This window comes from Heteronotia binoei, chromosome 11, assembly GCF_032191835.1.
Source record: "Heteronotia binoei isolate CCM8104 ecotype False Entrance Well chromosome 11, APGP_CSIRO_Hbin_v1, whole genome shotgun sequence".
In the NCBI taxonomy this organism is placed as follows: Eukaryota; Metazoa; Chordata; class Lepidosauria; order Squamata; family Gekkonidae; genus Heteronotia; species Heteronotia binoei.
In genome coordinates this window covers 24,285,981-24,313,971 of record NC_083233.1, presented here as the reverse complement: position 1 = coordinate 24,313,971, position 27,991 = coordinate 24,285,981, and the positions used below count along the sequence as shown (strand labels likewise).

Here is a 27,991-nt window from a genome sequence, read left to right as displayed (position 1 = left end):
GCGCAGAGCGAGCGGCTCTTTTTCCAGGCTGTGTGGGAACAGGAGAGGAGCTGGTGGCGGCGGCCAGTTCTCGGTGCCGTCCCCGCCGTCATGTTTCGGTGCCGCGTGGCTGCTCGGCTGGTGCGGGCGCTCGGCCCAAGGTCGCGGGGTCGGGCGGGGGCAGGTGAGAGGGAATCGCCGGGGGCGGTCTCGAGGGGGAAAGGAGGGGAGCTCTCCAGGAGGGCTGCCTTTTAGTCTTTCTTCTCTTCCCAATTGCAAAATGGGGGGTTCACGGGTCAATGCATGGCATATTATTTACAAAACAAAACAACCACATCGGAGTTTTGTGTGGACGTGAAAGCGTTACGCAGTCGGTCACTGACTAGTTGGAAACTTTTGGTCTCTTGCAAAGTTGCCATAAGTGTAGCTGCCGCTTGTCTGAAGCTGAAGAGCAGAGTGACCTGTTCTCTAAGGTCGAGGTTTCAAAGAGTAAAAAACGTATATGTCGTTCATGTTAAGTTGGCCCTGGTGTAAGTGGAAATCATTGTTAGGTAACACGTGTAAACATTGCTTCCCCCGAGTTATTGAAGTAAATAATCAGATCAGCATTTCCCCGAACGAGTTGGATTGGAAGCAAGCCCTACAGATTTCACTGGAGCTCGCTGCTTCAATATCAAGTGCCTTTAGGCTTTTTGGAAAGGAGAGCAAGTTTTGGCCTAGTTGTGACAGCGTCAGACTGGGAATTCCTGAGAATAAAAATCTGATAGCTAAAAGTAAAGAAAGCTAAAAATAAAGAAAAGTAAAACTGTCACTTCTAATTAAATGCCAGAATCAAAATGTTCCCAGTTGTGGTACAGATGAATTACTATTTTTTTTAAAAAAGTTTTTCTCTCATGCCTCTAGTCTTGTGAAGAGCATCTTTAAAAAACAAAATCCAGATTGACACTGCAATCTGGTAGCAGGGTATTAGATTGTAAAGACCATGGAGAGAAGAATTCAGCACAGCTGGTTTGAGAAACATCAAAGGACAGCATAGAGAATTAGCAGTCTCCAAGGTACTGGTCAACTAAATCAACAAGCAGAGACCAACATTTGGGATGTCCATATATTAAACTAATTGGGTAATATAGAACCTGGGTTTCTGGACACCTAAAATGATCTGATTTCTAAAACTGAATTTATTTATTCTATTTAGATCAGGGCTTTTTTTTTAGCAGGAACATACAGGAATGCAGTTCCAGCCAGCTTGGCATCAGAGGGTGTGGCCTAATATGCAAATGAGTTACTGTTGGGGTTCCCCATAAAATACCCTGTGTGAAACAATGGTGACATCAGGGGGTGTGGCCTAATATGCATATTAGTTCCTGCTGGGCTTTCTCTACAAAAATTAGCCCTGCCTTAGATTTTTATCCTGCCCTCTCTGCTGTTTTTAGCAATGAATACGAAGAATGCTTGAACTTCTGGTTTTATGGACTTCTGTTGGATGGTGATGAACAAAATAAAATTCTCAGCCAGTGCAAGTTTCTTTGTTTTTAGATATGAATGAAAAATGTCAGGTTACAAGGTTTCTCAATCAAACACCGTTCAGCAACATCAGCATTGTTAAAGGCCAGATTTTTTGCTCTGATTTTAAGCAGTCAGTCTGTACTTTGCCGAAGGAGCACATTTCTATTGTGGTAAAGCTGTCAGCTGAGGCAGAAATGGGGAAAGAATACTGTGTGTGTTGTCCTGAGAACCTTACAACTCCCTTCATATATGTTTAATACTTAACTTTATAGGGACACCTAAGCAAGTCACATGACTTAAGAAAATGTAATGCATGAATTGCAGTTTATTCATCTATCTCTGAGAAGATTCATGAATTCCAGATCAGTGTGACTGGAATTCAGTCACAATTGCGAGGTATTTCCAGGCACGCTCTAGTTCTTGCATGATGTTCTCTAATACTTTCATGCAGGTGAAATAATTGGTGCTGAGCCCCTGTTTTAATCTAAGGTCATGAATACGACACTGTCTTGTGTTGGGGCTATGTGGTATAAAGTGTTGGACTATGTCCAAGCATGCTTGGTTCAAATTCCCTATTCATTCATGACACTCATTTGGAAAGCCTGGGCCAAATCTGTGTCACTCAGCTAGACTTACTTCACAGCATGGCAGTGAGAACAGAACAGAAAACAAAAGCCATGCATGTGCTCTTAGGTACTCCTTAGAGAGAGGCTGGGGTTAAAAATAAGTGTTTTTTAGAACAGGGTTCAGCTGTTATGGAATTTCTAATGCTGATGTTCCTTTGTGCTCTGAAATGGAGGGTAAAGAAGGTCAGTTTTTGTGCTGACACTGACATGTCTCAGTAACCAAGTTTTAATGCCAATGGGCTCTCAGACAAGGACTGTGTTCCACTGTCCTGATGATTTAATGAATACTGTTGTCTTTTAAGTTCATTATTGACAATTTTCCCTCCCTAACAAATTGTGTGTTTTAGGTAACTTGTTTCAGCGATGGAAACTTCCCTTAGAAGCACAGCTGAGCAGACAAATGAGCTCTGGCATTCCTGGGGGCAAAAACGATACTACTGCCTTGGTCCTCCTCGTGGGCTTATCAACCTTAGGAGGAGGGGTCTATGTAAGTAGAAAGCTTTGATGGGGAGTGAAAGAGCAACGTATCCAACTACGTGGTGGCTCCTCTTTAGTTTATGCTCCTGTTGTTGCTCATCTCTGTTTTCTAGCCTTCTTTCTCTGCAGAATCTCACAGAAATTTTAGTGCCCTAAGGAAATAAACCTGGGATTGACTCCATGTTAACATCTTCCCCTCTGGTTGTTATCCTTGCTGCCTCATTAGATAGAGGGGTGCTTAGTACATGTATAGAACTTGCATAGCGCTTGGCCTGTTGCCTTGAGTCTGCATACAAATCAGCTCAGCGTTGTAGCTAATGGTGGTGATTTTCCTTCCGTAGTGGGACACTCGCATGGGTTGACACACAGGCTATTGCTTTCATGGATGTCAAAACAGATGTGTTTAGTTTGGTCAGTTGTGATCCTTCTGTGATCGTGACCTTCTTAGCAGCAGCTGAGCCAGTCACTTTCTTTCTTCTCTTAAGCTGCTGATACATGTCTGGTTATTCTTGGAGACCTGTCAGATGCAAATTCTTTAGGTGTAAGAGTTCCCTTTCTGTCTTACAGTAGCCTAAAAAAAAAAAGCCAGTCTATTTAAATTCTACTTTAAAATGTATTCCAAACTAGTAGGGCCCATGGGTGGGAAGAATAAACCTCTGAGATTTTTAAAACATATTTTTATATAGATGTTTAAAAGTGTGTTTTGTGTGTGTGTCTGCACCTGGAAGTCATGATGACTTCTGGTGACTGACCCCTACTGTGGGTCTGGAGGATATTCAGGAAAGTGGCTGAATAAATCCTTTCCCTGTCCTCCTGACTACTGGCATTCCAAAAAGGTCTCCCATCCAAGTACTTGCGAGGTGCCTCCAAGATCTGACAAGATTGGACTTTCCTGGCCTATCCAGGTCAGGGCAAACTTCTGAGATTTTAACCTGCCTGGATCTGCAGGAAGCTTTGGTTAGGGTCATCCCATTGAATCAAAGTTCTCAACTCATTAAGGTTCTAAGCTCATCTTGGTTGAAGCTGCTATATTTCAGAGAGCTTGCTATGTGCAGAAGTAGACTTTTTTTTAAATAGAAAAGGCATCCATTGGTGAGTGCCTCTTCCCCCTAACAGGCTCTGATTTGGTATTGGTGTCTCCCACTGGAAAGAGAAAAATGTTTCTGTTCCCCATTGTGAAAAAGGAATCTTCAAGGCAGCTTCCAACTTCATAAAATCCACAACACCATTGAAGGCATCCTAAAATCATGAAAATATGTAATGATCCAAATCCTGGGGAGGTGGAGAAGGGGGAAGGTCTGAAGTTGCAGTTCTAAGAATACTTACCTGGGAACAAGCCCCAATAAAATGGGAATTACTTCTGGGTAGATCTGCTTCAGGTTGCTCACCTCGTGTGACTTGCTCGTGTATGGGATGACTGTCTAGGAAGGTGGCACTGGGAGCGAGGAAGGTAAGAATCAGACCAGTGGTCTGTCTACCCCAGGTTGGTAAACTGCTTTGACTGGCAGCAGTCGCCTTAGATTAGAATTCTGACCTGCCTCAGATCCTTTAAGGGGGAAAACTTTAGCTTGTATTTGGGGCCTTATATATGTAAAGTATGGCGTGCAGTAAAACCTTTTAAAGGGGGGAATGGTGGAGGAAGGCTAAGCAACAGTAAGTCCTGCACTTGCATAATAGGGAGGGGGAAAGACTGCAGGCATGTTTTTATTGATATCTCAAGGGGATGAGTTCCATACTGCAGGGCTCATTGTTACAAAGATGCAAACCCCTGCTGGCATGGCATAGCAGGTAGAGTGTTGGGTTAGGCTGCTGGGTGACCTGGATTCAAATCCCTACTTCTGTCATGAAAGCTTGCTGGGTGACCTTGAACTCGTGACATACGCTCAGCCTGACCTACCTCACAAGGGAAGGGAACATGATGTTCAAAGCTGGTGGTCCCTGGTTCTAAAGATATCCGGCTGTCCTCAACTAGACCTGGTGGAACTTGCAGGACTTAATGAAATTCCACAGAGCCACAGAGATGTTCCACTAGGCCAGGGATGGCCAAACTTGCTTAATGTAGGAGCCACATAGAATAAATGTCAGTTGTTTGAGAGCTGCAGGACAGGAAGGAAAAAAATAGATTTGGGAGGGAGAGGTTGAAAGAAAGCAACTTTAAATGCATTCTCCAAGCTGCTGGCTGGCTTGGCTTAGAGAAATGATTTAAAGAGAGAAATGCATGGGGGCTCTGAGAACCACACAACATGTGTGAAAGAGTCATTTGTGTGAAGTGAGCCACAGTTTGGCCACTCCTGCACTAGGCTGTTGGTTGAGTCTAGCAACAGTTTCATCATACGTGGCACCCTACTTCTATCCTCCTCTTTCTTTTCCCCTCCATCTTTGCTTTTGTCCTCTTCTCACCTGCCTGCGAATTACAGCCCAGAGCAGGGCAGTGAAGGAACGTCTGACACCATCTGAAATAATGTAGTCGTCCATTTTTAGTTTTTGTTTTAACTTATTTTTGATGGTTGTACATCACCTAGACCCTTGCGTTGTGGGGAATAGGCAATTTATGAATGGAACATATAAATAAATAAAATAAATAAGCTGCTTTGAGTTCCGCCTGGGGAGAAAAGCGGGGTGCATAAATAAATATATAAAATAAAGCAAATTTCTAGCACCTTGTATTTTCCCCCAACGACAGGCTTTATTACTAGTAAGTGAATAAATGCAAATACAATTTAAGTGATGTTGTGTGATTCCTAAACAAGCGATAACGAGCCACAAACTGCACCCAGGAGGAAACTACTGAAAGGTCTCAGTTGTCTTGAGTGACAGAGAAGAATGCTTGGAATCATTTCTGCCTTTTGTACAATGCTAGCTGTTTTCCTCATTATACTAAGAAAGTAATGTTTTCCCTCACCCTGATAGCCCAGGCATGCCTGATTTCATCGGTTGTCGAAAGCTAAGCAGGGTCGACTGTGGTTAGTACTTGGTGGGAGACTTCCTTGAAATACCCAGTCAAGAGGACAGGGGCAGGCTTTATTCAACCACCTCTCTGAATATCCTCCAGGCCCCAGTAGGAGTCAGTCACCAGAGGTCGACATGACTTCCAGGTGCAGAGACTCGTGTGTGCACACACACAGAGTATACAAAATACTCCCCAAACAGTAATGTTGTTAGAGCCCCTAGCAAAATAGGCAAAGGGAAATGGGGGTGGGGGAATCTGCTAGATCTGGGGATCAGGCATTTGCCTACCTAACATCCACACTTGGTGAAGATTTTGTTAAAATATAGCAAGTCTATCTGAAAAGGTGGTGTTCTCTGCTCACCTTGCCCGCTCCCCAGCTGCTTAGGGGCAGGTGGCCTCGGCTTCTGAACAAGGCCTCCTTTTTTAATGGAGAATGCCAAATCAGGAATGATTAAGGAATAAAAGAGGCCTTCAAGTAGTTTAAATGAACAAAGCTTAATCACAAGGTTGAGTCTGGTAGAAGGGCTTAGAGAGCCTTGTACAGGGTTAGGAAGACCCAGGTTCAAATTCCCACTCAGCCACAAAGCTCACTGATCTGGAGCCAACTGCTGCTCATTTTGGAACCTAGACTACCTCACAGGGTTGTCGCAAGGATAAAACCGAGGAGGAGGATGTACCCTGCCTGGAGCTCCTTGGAGGGAGGGCAGGATATGGAAATGTGACCGATGTTGACATCTGCTTTACAGCCATGCCAGTTTTGGCAAAGAAAGTTGCAGACAAAATAAGAAACCTTGCTCACCCCAAGGCAGTGTGCTCATTTTAACACCTGACGATCTCTCTACCCCTTTCCTGTTTCTTCTTCTCTTCTCCCCTTGCCTGTCTCCATCTGCAGTTTTTCAGTGGCCGTATCTCAGACCCCCTTCTTGATGGCTAATCTTTCCCAGGGGCTCCCAGCAAGGACAGCAACAAGCTTGTGTGCTGCTTAATGGTGGGAGGAGCAAGCAACTATGTTAGAGGTTTATTGTTGTGCATGGTTGTGAGGCTAATGGGAGGAGGAGTGTGCGTGTGTGCCTGTGCGCCAAGGGAATTAAAATGAGAGGATCCAGTGCTGTGACAGACTGCCTCTTTATTGATTTTGAAGGGGACACCATGTTAGAGTACAGTGAAATACTGCAGTGTTCCCCTTGCCCATAGATTCACGGATGTCTTCTTGCTCTGCATTTGCGATATCGTCACCACTGCTTCCAAAAACCCATGTAAATTGCAAACGGCATTTTCTTTTTTTCATTTTCTATAACATTGTGGAATATATGAAGCTGCCTTATACTGACTCCTGCTGTCAGTCCATTTTGTCCATGGTTGACTAGCAGCAGCCTTCCATGAACTCAAGGAGTTTGTTTTTCATCCCTGATGCTCGATACCCTTTCTGACTGGCGATGGAAGGGATTGAACCTGTGACTTGGTAAATACAGAGTTCTCCCAATGAGAAGTGGTTCCCCCCCCCCTTCCCTGGAATGTTTGCTATCCATCCCTTTGTTCACGTGGGTTTATTGGGACTTCAGAGCCCAGGACCTTTGCCCAGGACCCTAGAACATGAAGCCAGCATTTCCTTTACCAACCAAACTTATGCCCTCATTCCTCAAAGCTGTTTAGTAATCAGGGGCAGGAATCCAGGCAGTATACCTATCATTCTTGTTGTCATAGCCCTTGCAAGGTCCCTGTGGACGCTGTAGTCTTTGCATGAATCTATGACGCTATTCTTTCCTGAAGACCCAGCTTCTCATTTGTGTTTGCTGGTGTTCTCATGTTGTTTATCTCCTGCATTGCTCTGTGTCGCCTTAAGGTTTTTGCACACTTTCACTTCTAGCATTTGATACAAGTTGCTGTTCTATTTACCTTTCCTCTACCTCGGTCTTCCTCCTCTCCCATTATCCAGTTTGGTGGAGCCAGTTTGGTGTAGTGGTTAAGTGCACGGACTCTTATCTGGGAGAACCGGGTTTAATTCTCCACTCCTCCACTTGCACCTGCTGGAATGGCCTTGGGTCAGCCATAGCTCTTGCAGGAGTTGTCCTTGAAAGGGCAGCTGCTGTGAAAGCTCTCTCAGCCCCACCTACCTCACAGGGTGTCTGTTGTGGGGGGAAAAGGTAAAGGAGATTGTGACTGCTCTGAGATTCAGAGTATAGGATGGGATATAAATCCAGTATCCTTGAGATTTTGGTTCTAGCTGAGAGATACACTGTTCTACTGAGTTCTGCTGTTCTACTGAGTTGCTTATTTCCCTTTCCGAGAGCTTTGCTGGATTTATTTAATTTCTGGGGAGGGGAAGTCCAAAACCAAAGTAGCCTACAGACAGTCTTGAGCTATCCATAGAGTTGACTTTGTGTAAAAAAAAATTCCCTGGAGGCAGCATGTATTTTTTTTGTGAAGCCACTTTGAGGCTGGCTGGGTAGAACCCTCCTACTGTTTTCCAGAGTGCTGGCAGATCCCAAAGCCACCCCGGCATCTCCTAAGTCACCCCTAGTTTGAGATTTTATTTACAAATGACTTCTCTCAAAGAACCACAGGAGTGGGGAATATCCAGAAAATCCCTGCAAAATCTTTCTCCTCCAAGATTCTTTAAATTCCCAGGAGCTTGAGCGGGTTAGTTTTCCTTTCATGAGCTCTCAGCTACTCTCAACATTCCACCCTTTTAGAGGCATATTTAGTCCTCATCAGGTCAAGTTTGATTTTTTTCCCTTTTGATCTACAAAGCTCTGTTTTTTCTTGGAAACCTGGGAAGTCCCTTGAGGACGTAGAGACCCCCTAGGTTGTCTATGGGTGGCCTACTTTTGCTGTTTTTATGATTGGCACAGAGGTCTGCCAGTTTGCTATTATAATTAGTGGTTTGAAATACCTGTGTGCTGCTTTTCCTGCACTCCAAACAGTCGGCGGTCTTTGAAGCAGTTCACTAAATCAGACTAGAAACAAAAATGAATAACATTCTACTGAAATACAAGAATAAAACTAACGACTTGTCGGGGGACCAAATCTGAGCAACTGTTAGCAGTTGCTGATGCCTACTTAAGAATATTTCATAGTTGTTAAAAGCCTCGGTTTGTTGTCAGTAGCAGAGTTTTTTGGGGGAGGGGCAGCTGCTTCCTCCTTTGCCTGTCTGTCAAACAGGAGCCTCATGCTCCTTCTTCCTGTTCATGCCCAGGGTTTTTGCATAAATACAGGACCCCCTGTAGAGTCTTCCCTGCCAAGCTGAGCAACCTCTGCAGCTTTCCTTGAGTCTGCAAGGGAGACAAAAACCTGTTGGCTCTCTGTATGAACGCCTAAAGCACTCTATACATTTGGAAGCTGAGCTTGCCCAGCAAGGAGATGACAGACGTCCCCTGCTTGACTCTTTAGGTTTACAGGATGCTGAAAGAAGACCAGCGACGTTACCATGAGCGAATTTCATCCCTGGAAATGAGGCACCAGCAAGATGGGAAGCCTCCAGCAGGTAGGTGTTCGACGGTTGCGGGGAGGTCCCTTGCAAACTTCAGATTATCAGCCTGTCATGGGATTGGGGTGGAAAGAGCTTCAAGCTACCTGGTCAAAGAAGGAGGTTTCTCAGCATGTAAGTACAGAAGGTGGGGAGGGGGGCAGTTTTTCTGTAGCAGGATATGCGTGGATCCCCGTTTGCCATTTCTAGCATCTCTGTAAATAGCACGCTCAGTGCCGGATTAAACCCTGTGGAGGCCCCTACGCAGTTGAAATCTCAGGAGCCCCCTTGCAGATTATCTCAGAGTCCCTGCCCCACCACCCATGGCCCCCCTGCAGCCATCTTCTCAAAAGCCCCTTTGACAAAGCTGCAGGGGAGAGGCAGAGAGGGACAAACTTGGTGATGACACCAGGCAAGTCAAGGCAAAGAGCGGCTCAGTTGCTGGCTTTATGTGCAGGCTGGAAGGGCTGCAAGCAAGGGGGGAAATGGGGGGGAAGCTGGTCCAGGGCCCCTAAAGGCAAGGGGGCCCATAGGGCAGTGCCTACTTAGCCTAATTGCTAATCCGTCCCTGAGCATGCTGGACTGACTTGTGCTGTGTGAAATGCATTCTGTTTACCTGGGCTTGGGCGTCTCGCCAAACCACGTCTTCTCTCTTTTCAGAAGCAGATGCTGCCTCCCAGAGCTCAGCAGGTGAGCAAGCGCTTAAAGCTGGGCTGAAGCTGGTCCCCGAAGTAGTTAAGTGTTAGTATCCTTTCTGCAAAACGTGCTGGAAATGAGTATGTGCATCTGCCAAAAAACAAACACTCTGATGGAGGCCGATTGGTCGGTTCTCCATTTTGGGTAATAAGGGGTCTCTCAGGGAAAACCTGGATTTACCCGTTGGAATAGTTATCTAGTTAACGTAGGAAATGTTTTGATCCTGCTGTGAATGTCATTTCAGCTTTAAATTAGCTTTACATAAGCTGTGCAAAAGTATTCTCCTGGCTCCTTTTCCTCTGCTTTATGCCAGGAAACAAACATTCGATGGGGTTGGGGGGAGAATCAATAAAGCCCACTTAGTGTGGTTAAAATGTCATGCGTGTGACAGATTATATATGACATAATGAGACGGATAGGGATGCTTCCTAGAGATAGTCCCCTAAAAAAAAGTTAATCACTGTTTTCAAACTGACTGATTTAGCTGGTATTCTATGTGCTTGTCGCATTATATTTTTGTTTTTTTTAGATTATTCAGCAAAAAACAAACCTGAACAGTAGAAACTTTTCTGTCTTGCATCACTCCCAGGACCGTCTGAGCAAGTGGGAGGTTTGAATAGGGCCTTCCCTGTGGTGCAGTCCTCCCTCTAAGTTGAGTTAGCGTGAGCTAGCTCGCAGATTTTTAGCCTCTAGCTCACACATTTTCGTTTTAGCTCAGGAAAGATGACCCCAGAGCTCACTAATGTATGCAGTAGCTCACAACTTTAATGCCAGCAGCTCACAAAGGAGAATATTGGCTCACAAGACTGCAGCTTAGAGGGAACTTTGGTCCTAAGTACAGTTACTCCTGCCTTGAAATCAATGGACTTAGTCTGGAGTAATTCCATATGGGGTTGCACTGTGCGTCTTGAATTTTTAAGCTGAAGTCCTACAAAAAAAGCCGCACTGAATAAAATGGTTTATGGTTTATTAGACTTATATCCCCCCCTCCCTGCCAAAGCAGGCTCGGGGTGGCTCACAACCAATAAAATCACAACATATTAATTCAACATATTTCAACATACCAATTACATCATATTTAAATTAAAATTTAAACATTAAAACAGGTGCTAATATCATTTGGAACTTAATTCCAAGTAGACCTGTTTAGGATTGCTAGACCTCCTTAAGATTGCGCCCTCTGTCTGTCTTTTTGGACTGACTAATATTCTTCTCTAAGGGTCTGCTGCGGGGGAAGAGTAACCACTCAAACATCCGTGTATATCATACTTTCTTCATAGGGAATAATAATTCCTAGGTGTGGAGATGGTGCCCTTCCCACAGCAGCAAACTGCTTCCTGAGAGTAATGGTTTTTCTTAAGGTGTGACATTGGCATGCGTTCTGTCCTCCTTTCCTGTGGTTCCCCCCCTCTCAGTGCTCCTTGACTGGGCAGCGGCTTAGACTCAGCGGCATTGTGCGAATGAGAACAGCAGAACAACAGGTGGTGTGGTAAATGGCCCTTTCCATAGACACACTGCTGACTCTCTGAAGCAGACTTCTTGCAAATGGTTCTGCTCCAAATGCCATCAGAAATGGGGGGGGGGGGGGTACAGGAGAGAGTCTGTGCTGGGAAGCTGTGCTGCAAATCAGGAAGTCCCCCTGTCCTGTCTTGCCTTTGCCACAGAAAGGCAAGTTGTGCTCCATCTCCATCTCCACCCCCACAATCTGCAGTATAACAACTGCGACTTTGCAGGGTTGTTGTAAGCAAGAAAATGAATGTTAAGCATTTGAAAACTGGGAAGCGCGATATAAATATGTAGTACTAGTCTCTGTTTCCCTCTGCAGACAAAACCATAGGTTGTTTCCCCCCCACTACACATGTATGGAAGAAATTAGGAGTATCTTTCTGATAGGCTCACTCTCCCTTCTTCCTTTTCATCTGTCTTCTGCAGCCCCCGAGCCAGAGGCTCGCCCGGAATGTCCATCTCATGCTCCTTTCCTGCTGATTGGCGGAGGCACCGCTGCTTTTGCAGCTGCCAGGTCCATCCGGGCTCGGGACCCCCGGTGCCAGGGTAAGCGACAGCAGTCCCAAAGCTTTCCTTTGGGAGTGGTGCCTGGGTTAAGACCTAGTCGACACCTGAGTGTTTATCAGGACGCTGAACTAGCCCTTTCCTCCACCCTGCTTGAAAAGGTGCTGATTGTGTCTGAAGATCCCGAGCTTCCTTACATGCGGCCCCCGCTTTCCAAAGAGCTGTGGTTTTCTGAAGACCCCGATATCACGAAAACGCTGCGGTTCAAACAGTGGAACGGCAAAGAGCGGAGGTTGGTTCCCCGTTCCTCATTTCTGCCAGAGGAAACCTATGGGAGTGGTTGAGGTTTTTGGTCTAGACCAGGGGTGGCCAAACTGTGGCTTGGGGAGCCACATGTGGCTCTTTCACACATATTGTGTGGCTCTCGAAGCCCCCACTACTCCATCAGCCGGCTTGGAGAAGTCTGTTGTCTCTTTAAATCACTTTCCAAGCCAAGCCAGCCAGCAGTTTGGAGAATGTATTTAACGTTGCTTCCTTTCCTTTCCACCTCTCCCCTTCCTTCCTTCCTTCCTTCCTTCCTTCCTTCCTTCCTTCCTTCCTTCCTTCCTTCCTTCCTTCCTTCCTTCCTTCCTTCCTTCCTTCCTTCCTTCCTTCCTTCCTTCCTTCCTTCCTTCCTTCCTTCCTTCCTCCTCCCTCCCTCCCTCCCTCCCTCCCTCCCTCCCTCCCTCCCTCCCTCCCTCCCTCCGGTTCTCAAATGTCTGATGTTCATGTCTCTTGGCTCTCAGACATCTGATGTTTATTCTATGTGGCTCTTACGTTACGCAAGTTTGGCAAGTTTGGCTACCCCTGGTCTAGATTATGAGTCAGTCAGGAATTACTGCCATCTCTGCCCTTTGTTGGGGGAGGCTCTTCCATCTAGGCTGAGTTTTTCCACCTGCTCAGCCTCACCCCTTGGCTGGTGATGCCTTTAAAAGGAGGGGCAACCTGGAGATGCTGCCTTTTGCTTAGTTAGCTAATCAGTCAGTCAAAGATCTACTGTGTATAGCCATTAGCTGTTACAAAACAAAACACGAACAGCAAAGTTCCCAAATAACATCTTAAAAGTTCCCCAGAAAGTCCAGCCTCAAGAAGTTACAGCGTTTAATACCGCTCTTGCTCTTATCTTCTTATACAAGTCCTGGAGAACAGCCGTCACAATAACTTTCAAACTTTACTTTTTAAAGGAACCTATTTTAGAAAAAGAGCCCCGTGGTGCAGAGTGGTAAAGCTGCAGTCCTGCAGTTCTAAGCTCTGCTCACGACCTGAGTTCAATCCTGGTGGAAGGTGGGTTCGGGTAGGTGGCTCGAGGTTGACTCAGCCTTCCATACTTCCGAGGTCGGTAAAATGAGTACCCAGCTTGCTGGGGGGGAAAGTGTAGATGACTGGAGAAGGCAATGGCAAACCACCCCGTAAAAAGTCTGCCACAAAAAAGTTGTGAAAACAATGTCACCCCAGAGTCAGAAACGACTGGTGCTTGCACAGGGGACTACCTTCACCTTTTTATTTTAGAAGTCTTTTATGTATAAATGGGTATTTTCCCCCTAAGGGCTTTTCCCTCCCGCAAGGCAGAAGCATATGGGACTTACTAACTGAAACGTTGGCATCTTGAATTTCATGTTTCCCAAATGCTAATGTTATTTTATGTGATTTTAATGCAAGAACAGGGCCAGGTCACCTAGAGGCGAGGGATGGTCTGAACAGGCAGATAGCATCACATGCTCACTTCCTGGATAGTTCTTCAAAGAACCTAATTATAAATAAGTTTGGTCTGAAATTGCTGGAATTTCTCTTGCTGACCAGCCTGCATATTTTGCATGCTTAGTTAATAGTTGCTATTTTAGGTGTGATAATAGGATTTTGTATTTGTTAGCTGCTTTGGGTGTTCTTTTTGAACAGAAAGGCGACATATGAATAAATATAATAAAGTTCCAGAAGACTTAGGCGGCCCTGTAGGGTTCGCAAGGCAAGAGACGCACAAGAGGTGGTTTGCCATTGCCTGCCAATGCAGAGGCGACCCTGGACTTGATGGTCTTCCATCCAAATACTAACCAGTAATACTAATACTAACCGACACAGCTTAGCTTCTGAGATCTGATGAGATCGGGCTAGCCTAGGCTATCCAAATCAACCTGTAGGACAGGAAGCTTGAACAAAGGATGGTACAGGGCTACAGTTGCCAACCTACAGGTGGTGGCTGGAGATCTTCCACTATCACAGCTGATTTCTAGGGAAGATGCAGTCCTGGTAAACAGTTCCGACACTGATGTCCTTCTAAATTTTCTGCCTCTGTCCCCAGTATATACTTCCAGCCACCTTCTTTCTACGTACCTGCTCGTGATCTGCCTTACATAGAGAATGGTGGAGTGGCCGTCCTCTCTGGAAGGAAGGTAGGGATAACTGTGGCTACAATTGTTGAAATACTACTGTGGCCTGTTTGGTGTAGTGGTTAAAGAGCAGAGAACTCTTATCTGGGAGAACCAGGATTGATTCCCCACTCCAGATGCAGCTGGCTGGGTGATCTTGAGTCAGTCAGTTCTCTCAGAGCTCTTCTCTCCAGAGCAGTCCCCTCAGCCCCACCTACTTCACAGGTGCTTGTTGTGAGGAGCAGAAGGGAAGGAGATTGTAAGCCACTCTGAGACTCCAAGTGAAGGGTAGGGTATAAATCCAATATCTTTTTTAATTCCCCTTCATGTCTTTGACCACACACTAGGCTTAAGCAAAGGATGGTATAGGGCTTAAGCCTGGTGGGTGGTCAAGGGAATGAAGAGGGAATATTTCTGGGAGAGATTCATGATTGTCAAATAAGAGATGGCAAGGATAACAAGGGAACAGGAGATGTTGGAATTAGTGAGCACCAGTGTGATGTCTTTTAAAAATTAGCCAAGAGGTTTCCTGTCTTCTGGTTCATGGATTTAACAAACAGGAATATTTATAATGATGCAGATGAGCCAGTGTCATATAGTGATTAGAGCACCAGGTGTGATCCCCACTCTGCCATGGAAGCTTTCAGGGTAACCCTGGGCTGGCAACATGCTCTCAGCGCAATCTACCTTGCAGGGACATTGTGAAAATAAATGGAGGAAGAGAACTACGTGAGCCACTTTGGGTCCCAGATGAGGAGAAACATTTGGGTATAAATGAAGCAAATATGTTTTCTAGGTACTAGCTCCTGAGAAGCCTATAGAATATATTGTAGGTTTGCCCTCCTGCATGATGGCAGAAAATATAATGAAACGTTATTGGTGTTTTGATGAAAAAGGCGAGTGTTTTTCATTTCTTGCTGGGCTGCATCTGCTGGCTCCGTTTAGAAAATGTTTATCCCACTTTTCTGTTAATAGCTCTAAATGGCCAAAGCAGCCAAAACTGGTATAAAAACAATTAAAACGGTAACATCTCTTAAATCAAAATGAAAGATTGAAATAGTAAAATCACTGAGATCAAATTTAATCCCAACAAGTAACAGGTGAAAATGTCATAGAATTAATCCTAAAATAGCAGTATAAAATACCAAGCCATAAAACTGTCAGAATACATAAAAATTGTGGAAAGCCAAACCACAATAAAATGTCAAAACAGTAAACTTATCAGAGCATAAAAGATACCCAATTATATCAGCAGAGCATTAAAAAAGGCTGCCTAAACATCAGCTGATCCTAGGCCAGTATTTAGTTGTATTTGAAAAAATGTTAAACAGCTGCTCAAAATAATGGTGTGTTATGACATTGTAGTTCTGTTAAACCATTCTTTGAAAGCAGTGTAAAAATACAACAGAGCTGTTTGGGCAACTGAGTGGCTACTGCAGTGCTTTCCTTAGTAAGTTTTGGAAACTGAATCAGGTAACAACGCTCGAAGCCTTGCTGCATGAAATCTGCAGTATTATTGTTTACAACGTGGGAGTAAACTCCTGGGAAACTGTCCTTGCCCCAGGATTTTTCCCTCCAGGAAATTTCGACGGGCTTAAGCAGGCCAGTTTCCTAATACTCTCCCCCCCGGTCTCCTTTAATTGATACTGAATGGCCATGAAGATTTTCTGCCTCCTCACAGAGCAATCACAGTCCTCATTCAAATATTTATTTTTTTCTGGGGGGGTAGGTCTTCTTTATAAATTGTAAGTATTTGTTTGCATGTTTATTTTATTTTGGAGTTTTCTTCCTCAGATGCATGTTAGAGCAGAACAATGTTCTTTAAAAATGTGTGCAAAATGACACACGAAAAGATCCTGCTGGAATAAATGTCGGGTAGTCCTGAAAATGCCGCTGGGCTCCTGTTTTATTTCCCTGTCTTATGTAGTCACTGACAGTACTTTAGATCAGTGGTCCCCAACCTTTTTGGCACCAAGGACCGGTTTTGTGGAAGACAATTTTTCTACGGACCAGTGGGAGTGGGAGTGCTGGGGTTCTTGCTGCCCCAGGCTGCCCCCTCGCCCACACCCCGTCCCTGCCCCCCCCCATGAGGGTCTTTAAATGAGGGATAGACAAAGGTCTCTGCCTCACTCCACGGCGTGGTTGCTAACAAGCCACGGACCGGTGCTGGTCCATGGCCCTGGGTTGGGGACCCCTGCTTTAGATGATCGAGGACATGGCAAAGTAAAAGAAATGCTGCAGTAAACAGTCAGAGGAGAAGGATTAGGGGAGAAATAGGTGTGACCAGGGCATTTTGGGTAGCAGGAAATTCCTTTCCATATTAAGCGACACCCCCCCCATATAGCCAATCCTCCAAGAGCTTAAAGGGCTCTTAGTACAGCTCTTATAGGATTGGCTACATCAGGGGGTGTAGCCTAATATGCAAAGGAGTTCCTGCTACAAAAGAAGCTCTGGGTGTGACTCTGGTGGCAGTCATGGCAGCTGCCATTGGTAGATTTTGCTTGGGCAATAGCAGGAAAAAAGGTGGCACATTGCCTAAGCCACAAAGTCCCAGCATTGGCTGTCTTAAAAGATATTACCACTTCAGAGGGCACATGCTGACAGCCTGTGATGCTACTCTCTCCTGAACTGGAAACACTAATCCGGAGTAAGGACGGCCTTCATGCCACGGCTGCGGAGAATGTCTCTGAACAAAATCCTTCCCAGGAGATGCGAGCTTGTGGTTTGCCTTGCAGGTGGTCCACATGGATGTCCGAGGCAACGTAGTGAAACTCGATGATGGCACCCAGATCTCCTACGACAAGTGCCTAATCGCCACAGGTGAGAGGGTGAGAGACTTCCTCTACCCCTGGTTGATTGGGGAAGAGGCTGGAGTTGTTCCCCAGCAGGCCTGGATGTCCAAGAACCTGGGTCTTCTGAATGTGATCTTGGAATCTAAATTCCATCTTCAGGTGGTTCCCCGAGGAATCTTCCTGTGATCGAGCGGGCAGGCAAAGAGGTGCTGCAGAAGCTCACGCTGTTCCGGAAGGTAATCCTGACCAGGGCAGGTTCTCCCAGTACTGGTTCACCCATCAGATGAGGGATTCCATTGCTCTGGTTAGCTGCACAGTCACCAGTTGAGGGGAATGGCCAATTACCTTGGCTGATGAAGGCATTTTGCAAACGTTACATTGCAACTAATGTTGCTGCAGAGTCTTATGAGCAGCAATTCTGCTTTGTGAGCCACTTGCATTAAAGTAGTGAGCTGCTGCATAAATTATTGTGCTCTGGGGTCATCCTTCCTGAGCCAAGACAAAAATGTGTGAGCTGGAGGCTGAAAATATGTGAGCTAGCTCACACTACCTCAGCTTAGAGGGAACATTGATTGCAACCAGTATAAAAGGAGACATGGCCCCTGGTTCCCTTTCCCCTCTCCTTGGTACCTTTCTAAGGAGCCCCGTGGCGCAGAGTGTTAAAGCTGCAGTACTGCAGTCCTAAGCTCTGCTCACGACCTGAGTTTGATCCCCGGCGGAAGCTGGGTTTTCAGGTAGCCGGCTCGAGGTTGACTCAGCCTTCCATCCTTCGGAGGTCGGTAAAATAAGTACCCATCTTGCTGGGAGGGGGGGGGAAGCGTAGATGACTGGGGAAGGCAATGGCAAACCACCCTGTAAAAAGTCTGCTGTGAAAACGTTGTGAAAGCAACGTCATCCCAGAGTCGGAAACGACTGGTGCTTGCACAGGGACCTTTCCTTTCCTGGTACCTTTCTTGCACTGTTATTTTGCATGAAGCACAGTCAGTGTGCTGAATGCTGTAGAGGGCCCTGATCCTTGAAGAGCTCGCACTCTAAAACTGGACAGAGGTGGGAGTTAAAGCAAGAACGCCTCTGCCGATAAATGCCCGGAGACAGGGCATTGCTCCTGCTGCTGGCCAAGAAGCCAAAGGAAACAGGACCTCCTCCCCCTTCTCCTTGCAGATCGATGACTTCCGCTCGCTGGAGAAAATTTCCAGAGAAGTCAAGTCGATCACCATTATCGGCGGTGGTTTCCTGGGGAGCGAGCTGGCTTGCGCTTTGGGCCGAAAGGGTGAGTGGGACTGGCAGACAGTTGGAGGGTGGTAGAGGCTCCAACAGGTGCTCAGAGGTAAAATGTAAGAGGTGAGCAATGTTCCCTCTAAGCTGCAGAGCCTTGTGAGCAAAAATTCTACTTTGTGAGCTATTGGCATTAAGGGTGTGAGCTGCTGCATAAATTAGTGTGCTCTGGGGTCATCCTTCCTGAGCTAAGACAAAAATGTGTGAGCTGGAGGCTAAAAATCTCACACTAATTCAGCTTAGAGGGAACACTGGAGGTGAGCTAGCTCCATTGTTGGCCTATCCTACTGTGACTGAGAAAGCCAGAATCATAAAGTATACGGAACAAGAAATCTCAGGTAGCCTCATATTGATAGCCATCCCTAATGGTGGTGTCTATCTCTGTGCATAGAAAAAAAAATCTGCAATAAGGTGAGGTTATGCCACCTGTAAATCATGCACATTAAAACTGGATTTTCTACTGCTTATTGCTGTGGCAAGGCAGGCGCACAGGCTATTGGAAAACTTGGCGCCTTGAATACTTATTCTGCCTTTTGCTTTTGAGATTTCACCCGTCCTCAAACCCTCCAGCCCTCTCTCTACAGAAACATTCCTTTGCAACAAGCAAAAGCTTAGATGGCCAGCATTTGCAGTTCTGAGCCCTGTACTACATTCCACACTTGTGTGGCATCTTTATAGGGCTCTGTCAACAGTTCTGTTGAGCAGCAGATCTTTAACAATATCATCTTCCAGCGCTCTGCATTATAACTTTAGGCACATAGAAGATGTACTTTGTCTTTAGACTGAAGCCTGCCTTCTACAGATATTGTCCCAGTGGGAAACGCTTTTTCGCTTTTACCCCTGGCATAGAGGGAGAAGACGTGTAATACCCCCACCCCGCCATCTCTTTAGCCTTTTCTATCCTAATTTAAAGCATGGATTTTTGCCATCTGGAAAAGCTGCTGGTGACCTGTCAAGAAGTGATAGACTTTGTTGTGCAACTAGGTTGATCTTAGTGGGAACCTGCCAGATTGGTAACTTGCTGGTGTCAGAAGGCCTTCACTGCTTTCCACTTTGTTTCTGGGCATAGCTGTAAATGTGTGTGTGTTTTGGCTCATGTAGCTCTTAAGGGGACTGAGCTGTTTGAAGGATCAGCAACTCACGATGAACCTGTCCATGTACCAAGGTACTACTAAGGGCCCTGCTCTGGTTGCACTAGGGTTGGTCACTGAAGACAGGACCTTCTTTGTTGTGGCACTCCTGATGACAGAACAGACTCCACAGACATATTCCCATGTCACCTGCCCTGCTATCCTTTAGTACTGGATAGAAGCTGTCCTAAGTTTTGGTAGAGTATCACTATAGAGCGCTTAATGGTTTTGAATATTGTAAGTTCTGGGAATAAGAAGCTCCGTAGAGACATTTTGTCTCCATTCATCTCCCACGTGTCAGTGAGAGTCCTGCTCATTCCCCCTCCAGCTGCTGAAATCCTTATCAGGCTCTGCTCACCCTATTTTGCAAGGTTCCCTTTGCAATTCTTAGTGTTAGGACTATTGGTCAGGTCGAGATCTCAGGCAGATGAAGCGGGCGTGTCTGGGAAAGCATTTTGGGAAGCTTGGACCGCACAGTCCTGGCTGCGTCATCATTCTTGGATGCTGTCGTCTACCAAGAAGCTGAGGATGTTGAGCGGAAAATGACATTATAAATGGGAAATTTGTTGAGCATGAGTGAAAGCCTGCCTTAGACATATAGAGAGCTTTGCTTAATTTACAGCATGAGTTCACATGCTGGCCTCCTCCTTTGCCTCAGCCTGGCCAGCAGCACAAGCTCTCTGGTTTAAGAACATAAGAGAAGCCATGTTGGATCAGGCCAATGACCCCTCAAGTCCAACCCTCTGTGTCACACAATATCCAAAAAACCCCAAGTGCCTTCAGGAGATCCACCAGTGGGGCCAGGACACTAGAAGCCCTCCCATTGTCCCCCCCCCCCCCAAGCACCAAGAATACAGAGCATCACTACCCTAGGCAGAGAGTTCCAACAATAAGCTGTGGCTAATAGCCACTGATGGACCTCTTTTCCATATTTTTATCCAATCCCCTCTTGAAGCTGTCTGTGCTTGTAGCCGCCACCACCTCCTGTGGCAGTGAATTCCACATGTTAATCACCCTTTCGGTGAAGAAGTACTTCCTTTGACCCGTTCTAACCCGACTGCTCAGCAATTTCATTGAATGCCCACGAGTTCTCGCATTGTGAGAAAGGGAAAAAAGTACTTCTTTCTCTACCTTTTCTATCCCATTATTTTTTCCGCAGCGCAGTCCAAGGGCCTGGAGGTGATTCAGATGTTCCCAGAGAACGGCAACATGGGCAGAGTCCTTCCTGAGTACCTGAGCAACTGGACCACAAATAAAGTAATGCAAGGTAAGGTCCCCTTTCTGCCATCTGCTGATCAGACTCTTGGCTTTGATCATCTCTGTGCACATCAGCCTGAGGGCCAGGTAGGGCCATAGCTGAGTCTGCCTCACCTTCTCAATAGAATAAGCAACTCAAAGGCATCTTTCTGTATTGCGGTCATTGTGCAGTGGGGAGCAAATATGTGATTTGGTGCCGGAGTCGAATGGGAGAACATTGCTGATCCTTGAGATTCCAGCATCCTCCTTCCAGGCCTCCAGCACGGTGAACGTGGTTTGAAATGGCACCACATGATTTAATCAGGTAATCTTACTAAATCGATCGACTGATATTAAATGCTGCTCTTGAGAAACTGGGGAGCAGACTTTTTAAACAAAACCTTTGTTTACAGTTAAGAGTACTTAAAAACCAGCAGGCACCATCTCAGAAGAGGCATTTCTTCGGCCACACAGAAGGGAAAGCCTCTTCAAGGATGGTGCCTGCTGGAACGTGTGTGGACATCTTCTAAAAACTCCTGTTCCTTTTTTTCAGCAGAAGTTATTTCAAATTGAGACAGGTTCAGTAGACTAAAATCATCCTCTTTAATCGGGCAACAGCCTTTGTGGCTCCATATTGCAACCTCTTGCCTACCTGACTGATAACTGCAGACGCAGTTAATACTCCTGACCGGCCTCTCCTCTTGTATTCACATTGCTGCCAATGGAGTAGTGGTTAAGTGGGCAGACTCTTATCTGGGAGAACCAGGTTTGAATCCCCACTCCTCCATTTGCAACTGCTGGAATGGCCTCGGTATGAGTTGTCCTTGAAAGGGCAGCTTCTGGGAGAGCGCTCTCAGTCCCATCGACATCACAGGGTGTCTGTTGTGGGGGAGGGGGGTAAAGGAGATTGTGACCACTCTGAGATTCAGAGTATAGGGCAGGATATAAAGCCAATATCATCATATTTTTCTTGTCTCCCCGCCTCTCCCACTGGCTATGAGCATCTTAGTCATAACCACCATGTTTTCTTGTAATCTACATCTGTGTACTCAAATATAGGTACATTCAGTGTTGTTAGGAGACATGGTAGTCAGTTTAGGGTCCCAGAAAACTCCCAGGAGGTAGGGGTGTGTGTGTGTGTGTGTGTGAGAGAGAGATAGCGCATGAACTGATTTGCAGTACAAGTCAACAAATTTGGGCTGAAAGTAAGTGGGTCACCTTGTGGCTTTGCTGACCTATGGGGAAGCTGGATTGCAAGTCATCTCTCCTGCATCTGTTTCACAAATGTTGGTGCTTTCCTTCTGTGCGAGAGGCTTTTAAAATACTGACAGCAAAATGGACCTGCAGAAATCCAGCCCGTAGCCATGATTGTGATGCCCTTTCCCACTTGGTGTGCAATCTTTGCATCCTCTGCATGGCTCTACCATTTGCAAGCGAGACAGTTTAAGGCCTCTTGACCCAATGTGCGGGGAAACTGTGCTTGCCAACCTCTTTACTACCTTTCTCTGGGCTACAGATGTCTTTGTCTTTTCCTTTCAGAGGGGGTGAACGTGATGTCGAACGCAGTTGTGAAGTCAGTGTCCGTCTCCGAGAACCGGCTGCTAATAAAATTGAAGGATGGAAGGAAAGTGCGTATCGTGCAGTGTTAAAGATGGGGCCCTTTCCTCTTGCCGTGTGTGAGCAGGGGGAAGCGAGGAAGAAATCCATTTTTGTGTGCATGTTGAGTGCATGTTGAGAGAGCCAGTTTGGTATAGTGGTTAAGTACGTGGACTCTGATCTGGGAGAACCGGGTTTGATTCCCCACTCTTCCACATACACCTGCTGATGTGACCTTGGACCAGCCACAAGTTCTCTCAAGGCTGTTCTGTTCAAGAGCAGTTCTGGGAGAGCTCTCTCAGCCCCGCTGACCTCACAAGGTTGTTTCTGTTGTGGGGAGGGGAAGGGAAAAGGAGATTTGTAAGCTGCTTTGAGAATCCTTTGACTAGCAAAGAGGGGTATAAATCCAATCTCTTCTATCTCCTGCTCAGGTGCAGACAGATCACATTGTGGCCGCTGTGGGTCTGGAGCCCAACGTAGAGCTGGCAAAGTCAGCTGGATTGGAGGTAGACTCAGACTTCGGGGGCTTCAGGGTCAATGCTGAGCTGCAGGCTCGCTCCAATATCTGGGTGGTAAGTAGTGATGGAGGAAGAGCGAGACAAACAGACAGGGACAGTGTTCTCCTCACTTATCTGAACTGCTGAAAATGAGATGGGTGGGTGGTGAAGAAGGTGAGAGCAGCACCTTTCAGATTAGGAGTTTTGGGGGTGGGGTGAGGTTGGGGTTGCCCTCTCACACTTGGAATCCAGTTGCGCTTGAAAGAATCTGTGAGCCCATTTGTCAGTAGGTTTCTAGTCCTCATGGGAAGCTCAGAGTTGCCTACTGCTTAGAACAGGGGTGTTGAACTCATTTGTTATGAGGGCTGGATCTGACATAAATGAGCCCTTATTGGGCCGGACCGGGCCATGTCAGGCTGGGCCATGTGTGTACCTATTTAAGATTAGGTAGCAGAGATATAAACGTTATAAAGGACAAAGACAATTAAATATTTTTTTAAACCTTAAAACATGCTTAAAACATTAGCAATCGTTGGTATTAAAGGTGTTTTCTTTGTATTTCTCTCATGGGATCTAGGGAATTGGGCAAAGGAAGCTGTGGCTTTTTCCTTCTTTCCCCAGGGGACTCAGCCAATAGAAGGAAGAGAGGCTTGGCTCAGTAGCTCTGCTGTGTGATTGAGAGAGCCAGGCAAAGCAAGCTCTACCTTCCTTCCCAAGGAGCCTCAGCCAATAGAGAAACAAGAGGTTTTGCTCTGTAGCTCCTGTGTGACTGAGTAAGCCTTGCAAAGCAAGCTGTTATGCAGAAGGAAGCAAGAGAGAGGTAGAAGGAAGCAGATGACAGGCAGTTGCTCGGGATCTGATTTGGCCCCCGGGTCACGTTTGACGCCCCGACTAAGAAAATTAGAACCAGGGGTGTGGGACTGGATTTCGAGTAGACCGCAGATAGGCGAGGCAGCATTGTTCCAGCCTGGTTTTAGTTCCTTTCCAAAGCCTGTTTCATCTCTTTGCTTCCCTGCCCCTATTTATGTGCTGCGGCTCAAACATTACACAAGGATTCTACCTCACTTTCATCTGCTGGGGATCAAAAGTGCCAAGACTTGAAGCTGCAGTAGCTTCCCAGGCAACTGAGAGACCTCTCACTCGTGGTCTTTTGTTCACTCACTTGGCCCCTTTTTCACCTGGATCCCTCTGTGCTTCCTTTTAAGGCAGGAGACGCTGCCTGCTTTTATGACATCAAGCTGGGCAGGCGACGGGTGGAGCACCATGATCACGCTGTGGTGAGCGGACGGTTGGCGGGAGAAAATATGACAGGGGCGGCAAAGCCGTACTGGCACCAGTCCATGTTCTGGTAAGGTGGATCCGCTTGTTTTAATTTCCCTCCATAGCCAACCTTAGTGCAAGTTATTGCACAGTCCCCGACTCCTGTTGCAGAAAGCGCACTGAAGACCCCTGTTGCTCCTCTCCAGAGCAAAACCCCATCCCAGAGTATGAAGTCAGACACCTTCCGTCAGCTCCTGCTTGTGCCATCTGAGGGTTTGCTATCGCAGTCAAGAGTTAGATGCGTTCTGCAAAACTGGTGTTTGACATAGAATGGGTCATCCATCTGAAACAGCTTGGATGGGATTTTATTTTAAAACAGAAAGCCCATATGTGCCTAGTCTTTATGATCTTAAAGACTAGGGGTGGGGGAAAGGCACTATCTGTTAAAGCATTGATGCCCGGAGGGAAGATTTTCAGTGAATGGGGTTTTTGGGTCTTGTGTAAGTCTTTGCCCCTTCGATAGACAGAACAAACTGTGTCTAGATTAAAGATCTCCTGTGGAGTGATTTAATTACTTGTATAAACTTGGTATGGATGATGATGATATTGGATATATATGCCACCCCCCACTCCAAATCCCAGAGCAGCTCACAATCTCCTCTATTTTCCTCCCCCACAACAGACACCCTGTGAGGTGGGTGGGGCTGGAGAGGGCTCTCACAGCAGCTGCCCTTTCAAGGAGAACTCCTACAAAAGCTATGGCTGACCCAAGGCCATTCCAGCAGCTGCAAGTGGAGGAGGTGGGGAATCATACCCGGTTCTCCCAGATAAGAGTCCACACACTTAACCACTACAACAAACTGGCTCTTTGTGAAAGGTTCTGAGCAAGCTTTTTTTTTCCCGCTAGGTGACGCCATTGTGTGTGTCATGGCAGATATCACAGAAGAGGCATCCCAGTTTCCATTGAAGAGAATGGGGAATGTCTCTTCCAGGCTGGTGCCTTGCCCTCCATGGTGTTTGTCCTTACAAGGAAAAACATGGATGTTTTCTTTTAAAATATATGCCATTTTGTCGAGACACCTCTTGATTCTGTCAGAACTTAATGATGTTAGTAGGAACATCTTGGGCAAAATATGCAAACTCAGGTAGACTGCAGAATTCTTCAGTGGCAGAATCCAGTTCATCATTGTCTGAAGTCTTATCCTCAAAAATAACAACCTGTGTTAAATGACCTCTGAGGCTGAAACAGCATTATGAGGACAGACTGTGTTTGGGCTCAGTATTACAAAAGAGAAATAAACTCAAGCTGGATTTCTGGATTTACCCCCCCCCCCACCACCACCACCACCACTGTTTTGTGTTGTTTGTGTCAGTTTGGTGTGTAGTGGCTAAGTGGGCAGGCTCTTATCTGGGAGAACCAGGTTTGGTTCCCCACTCCTCCACCTGCAGCTGCTGGAATGGCCTTGGGTCAGCCATATCTCTTGCAGAGCTGTCCTTGAAAGGGCAGCTTCTGGGAGAGCTCTCTCAGCCCCACCTACCTTGCAGGGTGTTTGTTGTGGGAGAGGAAGCTAAAGGAGCCACTCTGAGATTCAGACCCGTGAGATTCAGAGTGGAGGGCAGAATATAAATCCAATGTCATTGTCTTCTTCTTAGGAGTGATCTTGGCCCTGATGTTGGCTATGAAGCTATCGGCCTCGTAGACAGCAGCCTGCCCACTGTGGGAGTATTTGCTAAAGCAACGGCAAAGGATACTCCGAAATCTGCGACAGAGGAGTCAGGTGAGGTTTTAATCGGTAACTACAGAAAGGCTCTTGGCGATCTTTTTGCAGCGGTGATTTGGGGGAATGTAGCCCAGAGTTGGAGAAGATACGCAACCCCTTTCAACTGAATAGGTTTTAATTTCTCAGCACTTGGTCTTTGGGCAGCATTGAAGATAATTAGTGCTGATCCAGGGTGAGACGATGATGCAGCAGGTTCTGTGGGTTGCTTACACTGAGGGACACATGTTTGAGGAAGCCACCGTGGTTTGAGGAAGCCATGTTTCTAGGTCTGGATTGGCCATGTTTCTAGGTCTGATTTTGACGGGGCGCCATTGGTACCAGTGCGCGAGGTCAGGAGCTTGGGGAGTGCTACTGGAGTCTTTCCTGACAATGGAGGCCCAGATAGCTGCCACTGCCAAATCTGCCTTTTTTCATCTTAGACGGGCGAGGCAGTTGGCCCCCTTCTTGGAACGAAGCGACCTGGCAACAGTGATTCATGCGACGGTCACCTTGAGATTGGACTACTGTAATGCCCTCTACATGGGGCTGCCCCTGTACCGAACTTGGAAACTGCAGCTAGTGCAGAATGCAGCAGCCAGGCTGCTAGTGGGACTACCTCGGTGGGAACATGTGCGGCCTCGGCTGCGGGAACTGCATTGGCTGCCAATTGTATACTGGGTTTGTTACAAGGTGCTGGCTATTACCTTTAAAGCCCTATATGGCCGAGGACCTGCCTACCTTAGGGACCGCCTCTCTCCATATGTTCCCCAGAGAGCACTGTGCTCCAGCTCACAAAATCTTTTGGAAATCCCTGGGTCTAAGGAGGCCAAACTAAAAACAACCAGGGAGCAGGCCTTCTCTATAAAAGCACCCCAGTGGTGGAATCAGCTGCCGGAAGAGGTGCGGGCCCCACGGGATCTTAATCAGTTCCTTAGGGCCTGCAAAACCGCCCTCTTCCAACTAAGCCTTATCCAAGCTATCTTGGATAAACAGAGATTGTAGCACCATTGTATTGTTTTTAGATTAATTTTAATTCATATATTGTATTTATGCCATTGTTGACTGATTTTATTATCTGTTTAATGTTATATCATGACATTATATCATGCTTTGTAAGCCACCCTGAGCCTGCCTTGGCGGGGAGTGCAGGGTATAAATGCTTATTATTATTAAAAGCATGGACATCAGCAAGCAACAACCAGCAGGGCTTTTGTGTCGCAGGAACTCCTTTGCATATTAGGCCACACACCCCACAGAGCTTTGCATATTAAGCCACACACCACACAGGGCTCTTAGTACAGGGCCTACTGTAAGTTCCAGAAGGGTTGGCTACATCAGGGGTGTGTGGCCTAATATGCAAAGATGTTCCTGCTACAAAAGCCCTGACAATCAGAAAGCAGGGCTCTAAGTGGGTTTGCAAAACATAGTTCTAGTAATGGGTGATTTGATTAACCGGTGCTGCAGCTGGTACCATGCCTCTGCAAAGCTGCTGCAGCACGGAGAGGGAGGGAACTTCCACTGAGAGCACGGAAGATGAAGTTAAGACTGGTGAGCAGCTGGAAACTGCAGTTCGCTTGTTTCCCAAACCCGCCACTGAACTCACGATTTCAACTAGTGTTTAAGTGCAAACAGCGTTTGTTGCATATCAGTGTCTAAACTGAACTTGTGCACGTATTACCACATGCCATAGGAACTGGAATCCGCTCTGAAAGCGAAACCGAGACGGAAGCCTTGGAACTCAAAGTCTCGGCCGCCTCCCCTAACAGCCTACGGGTGCCGCAGCAGGGAGAGGATTACGGCAAAGGAGTTGTTTTCTACCTCAGGGATAAAGTGGTGGTGGGAATCGTCCTCTGGAACATCTTCAACAGGATGCCAATAGCTCGAAAGGTCTGCTTGTGTGGGTGGGAGCAGGGGAGAGGGGCTATTCGTAGAATGAGTCTTGACACCGGCAGAAGCTGGGAGGGTGTCACCCGGTGGAAAGGGGGACAGTGGGGGCCACTTGGAGCTGAAATTGCTTGCTTTCTACCTCTTGCAGATCATCAAAGACGGGGAAGAGCATGCTGACCTCAATGAAGTTGCAAAGCTCTTCAACATCCACGAGGAGTGAATGCTGTGGGTGAGGCCCATGCCCTCAGGCTAGGGATGCAGCTGAAAACAGCAGAGGGGGGGGGGGTGGGCATCTGCTGTGGGCGGCTGCCAGCTCTTCTAGTCGCATGTCCCACCCCCCCACCACCACCGTGCGTATGAATACGTGTGAATGTTTGTAGTGGCCCAGAGTTCTTTCTTTGCACCACGAATAAAGCCCGATTAACATTCTAAGTTAAATCAAGACC

At 46.6% G+C, this 27,991-nt stretch overlaps 1 protein-coding gene across 1 annotated transcript; it reads left to right on the top strand.

Annotated features, from left to right (window-relative positions):
• The first annotated feature begins 8 nt into the window (after positions 1-8).
• On the top strand, positions 9-27,983 carry AIFM1 (apoptosis inducing factor mitochondria associated 1). The gene is given in 18 exon segments (XM_060249672.1): positions 9-163; positions 2,459-2,598; positions 8,929-9,022; positions 9,665-9,694; positions 11,633-11,739; positions 11,741-11,752; positions 11,872-12,002; positions 14,046-14,136; positions 16,848-16,932; positions 17,064-17,140; positions 18,066-18,174; positions 20,469-20,576; positions 22,085-22,173; positions 22,573-22,713; positions 23,844-23,986; positions 25,552-25,676; positions 27,349-27,545; positions 27,694-27,983. Coding segments are annotated over 18 exon segments (1,824 nt in total). The 5' UTR covers positions 9-90; the 3' UTR covers positions 27,766-27,983.
• The last annotated feature ends 8 nt before the right edge of the window (positions 27,984-27,991 follow it).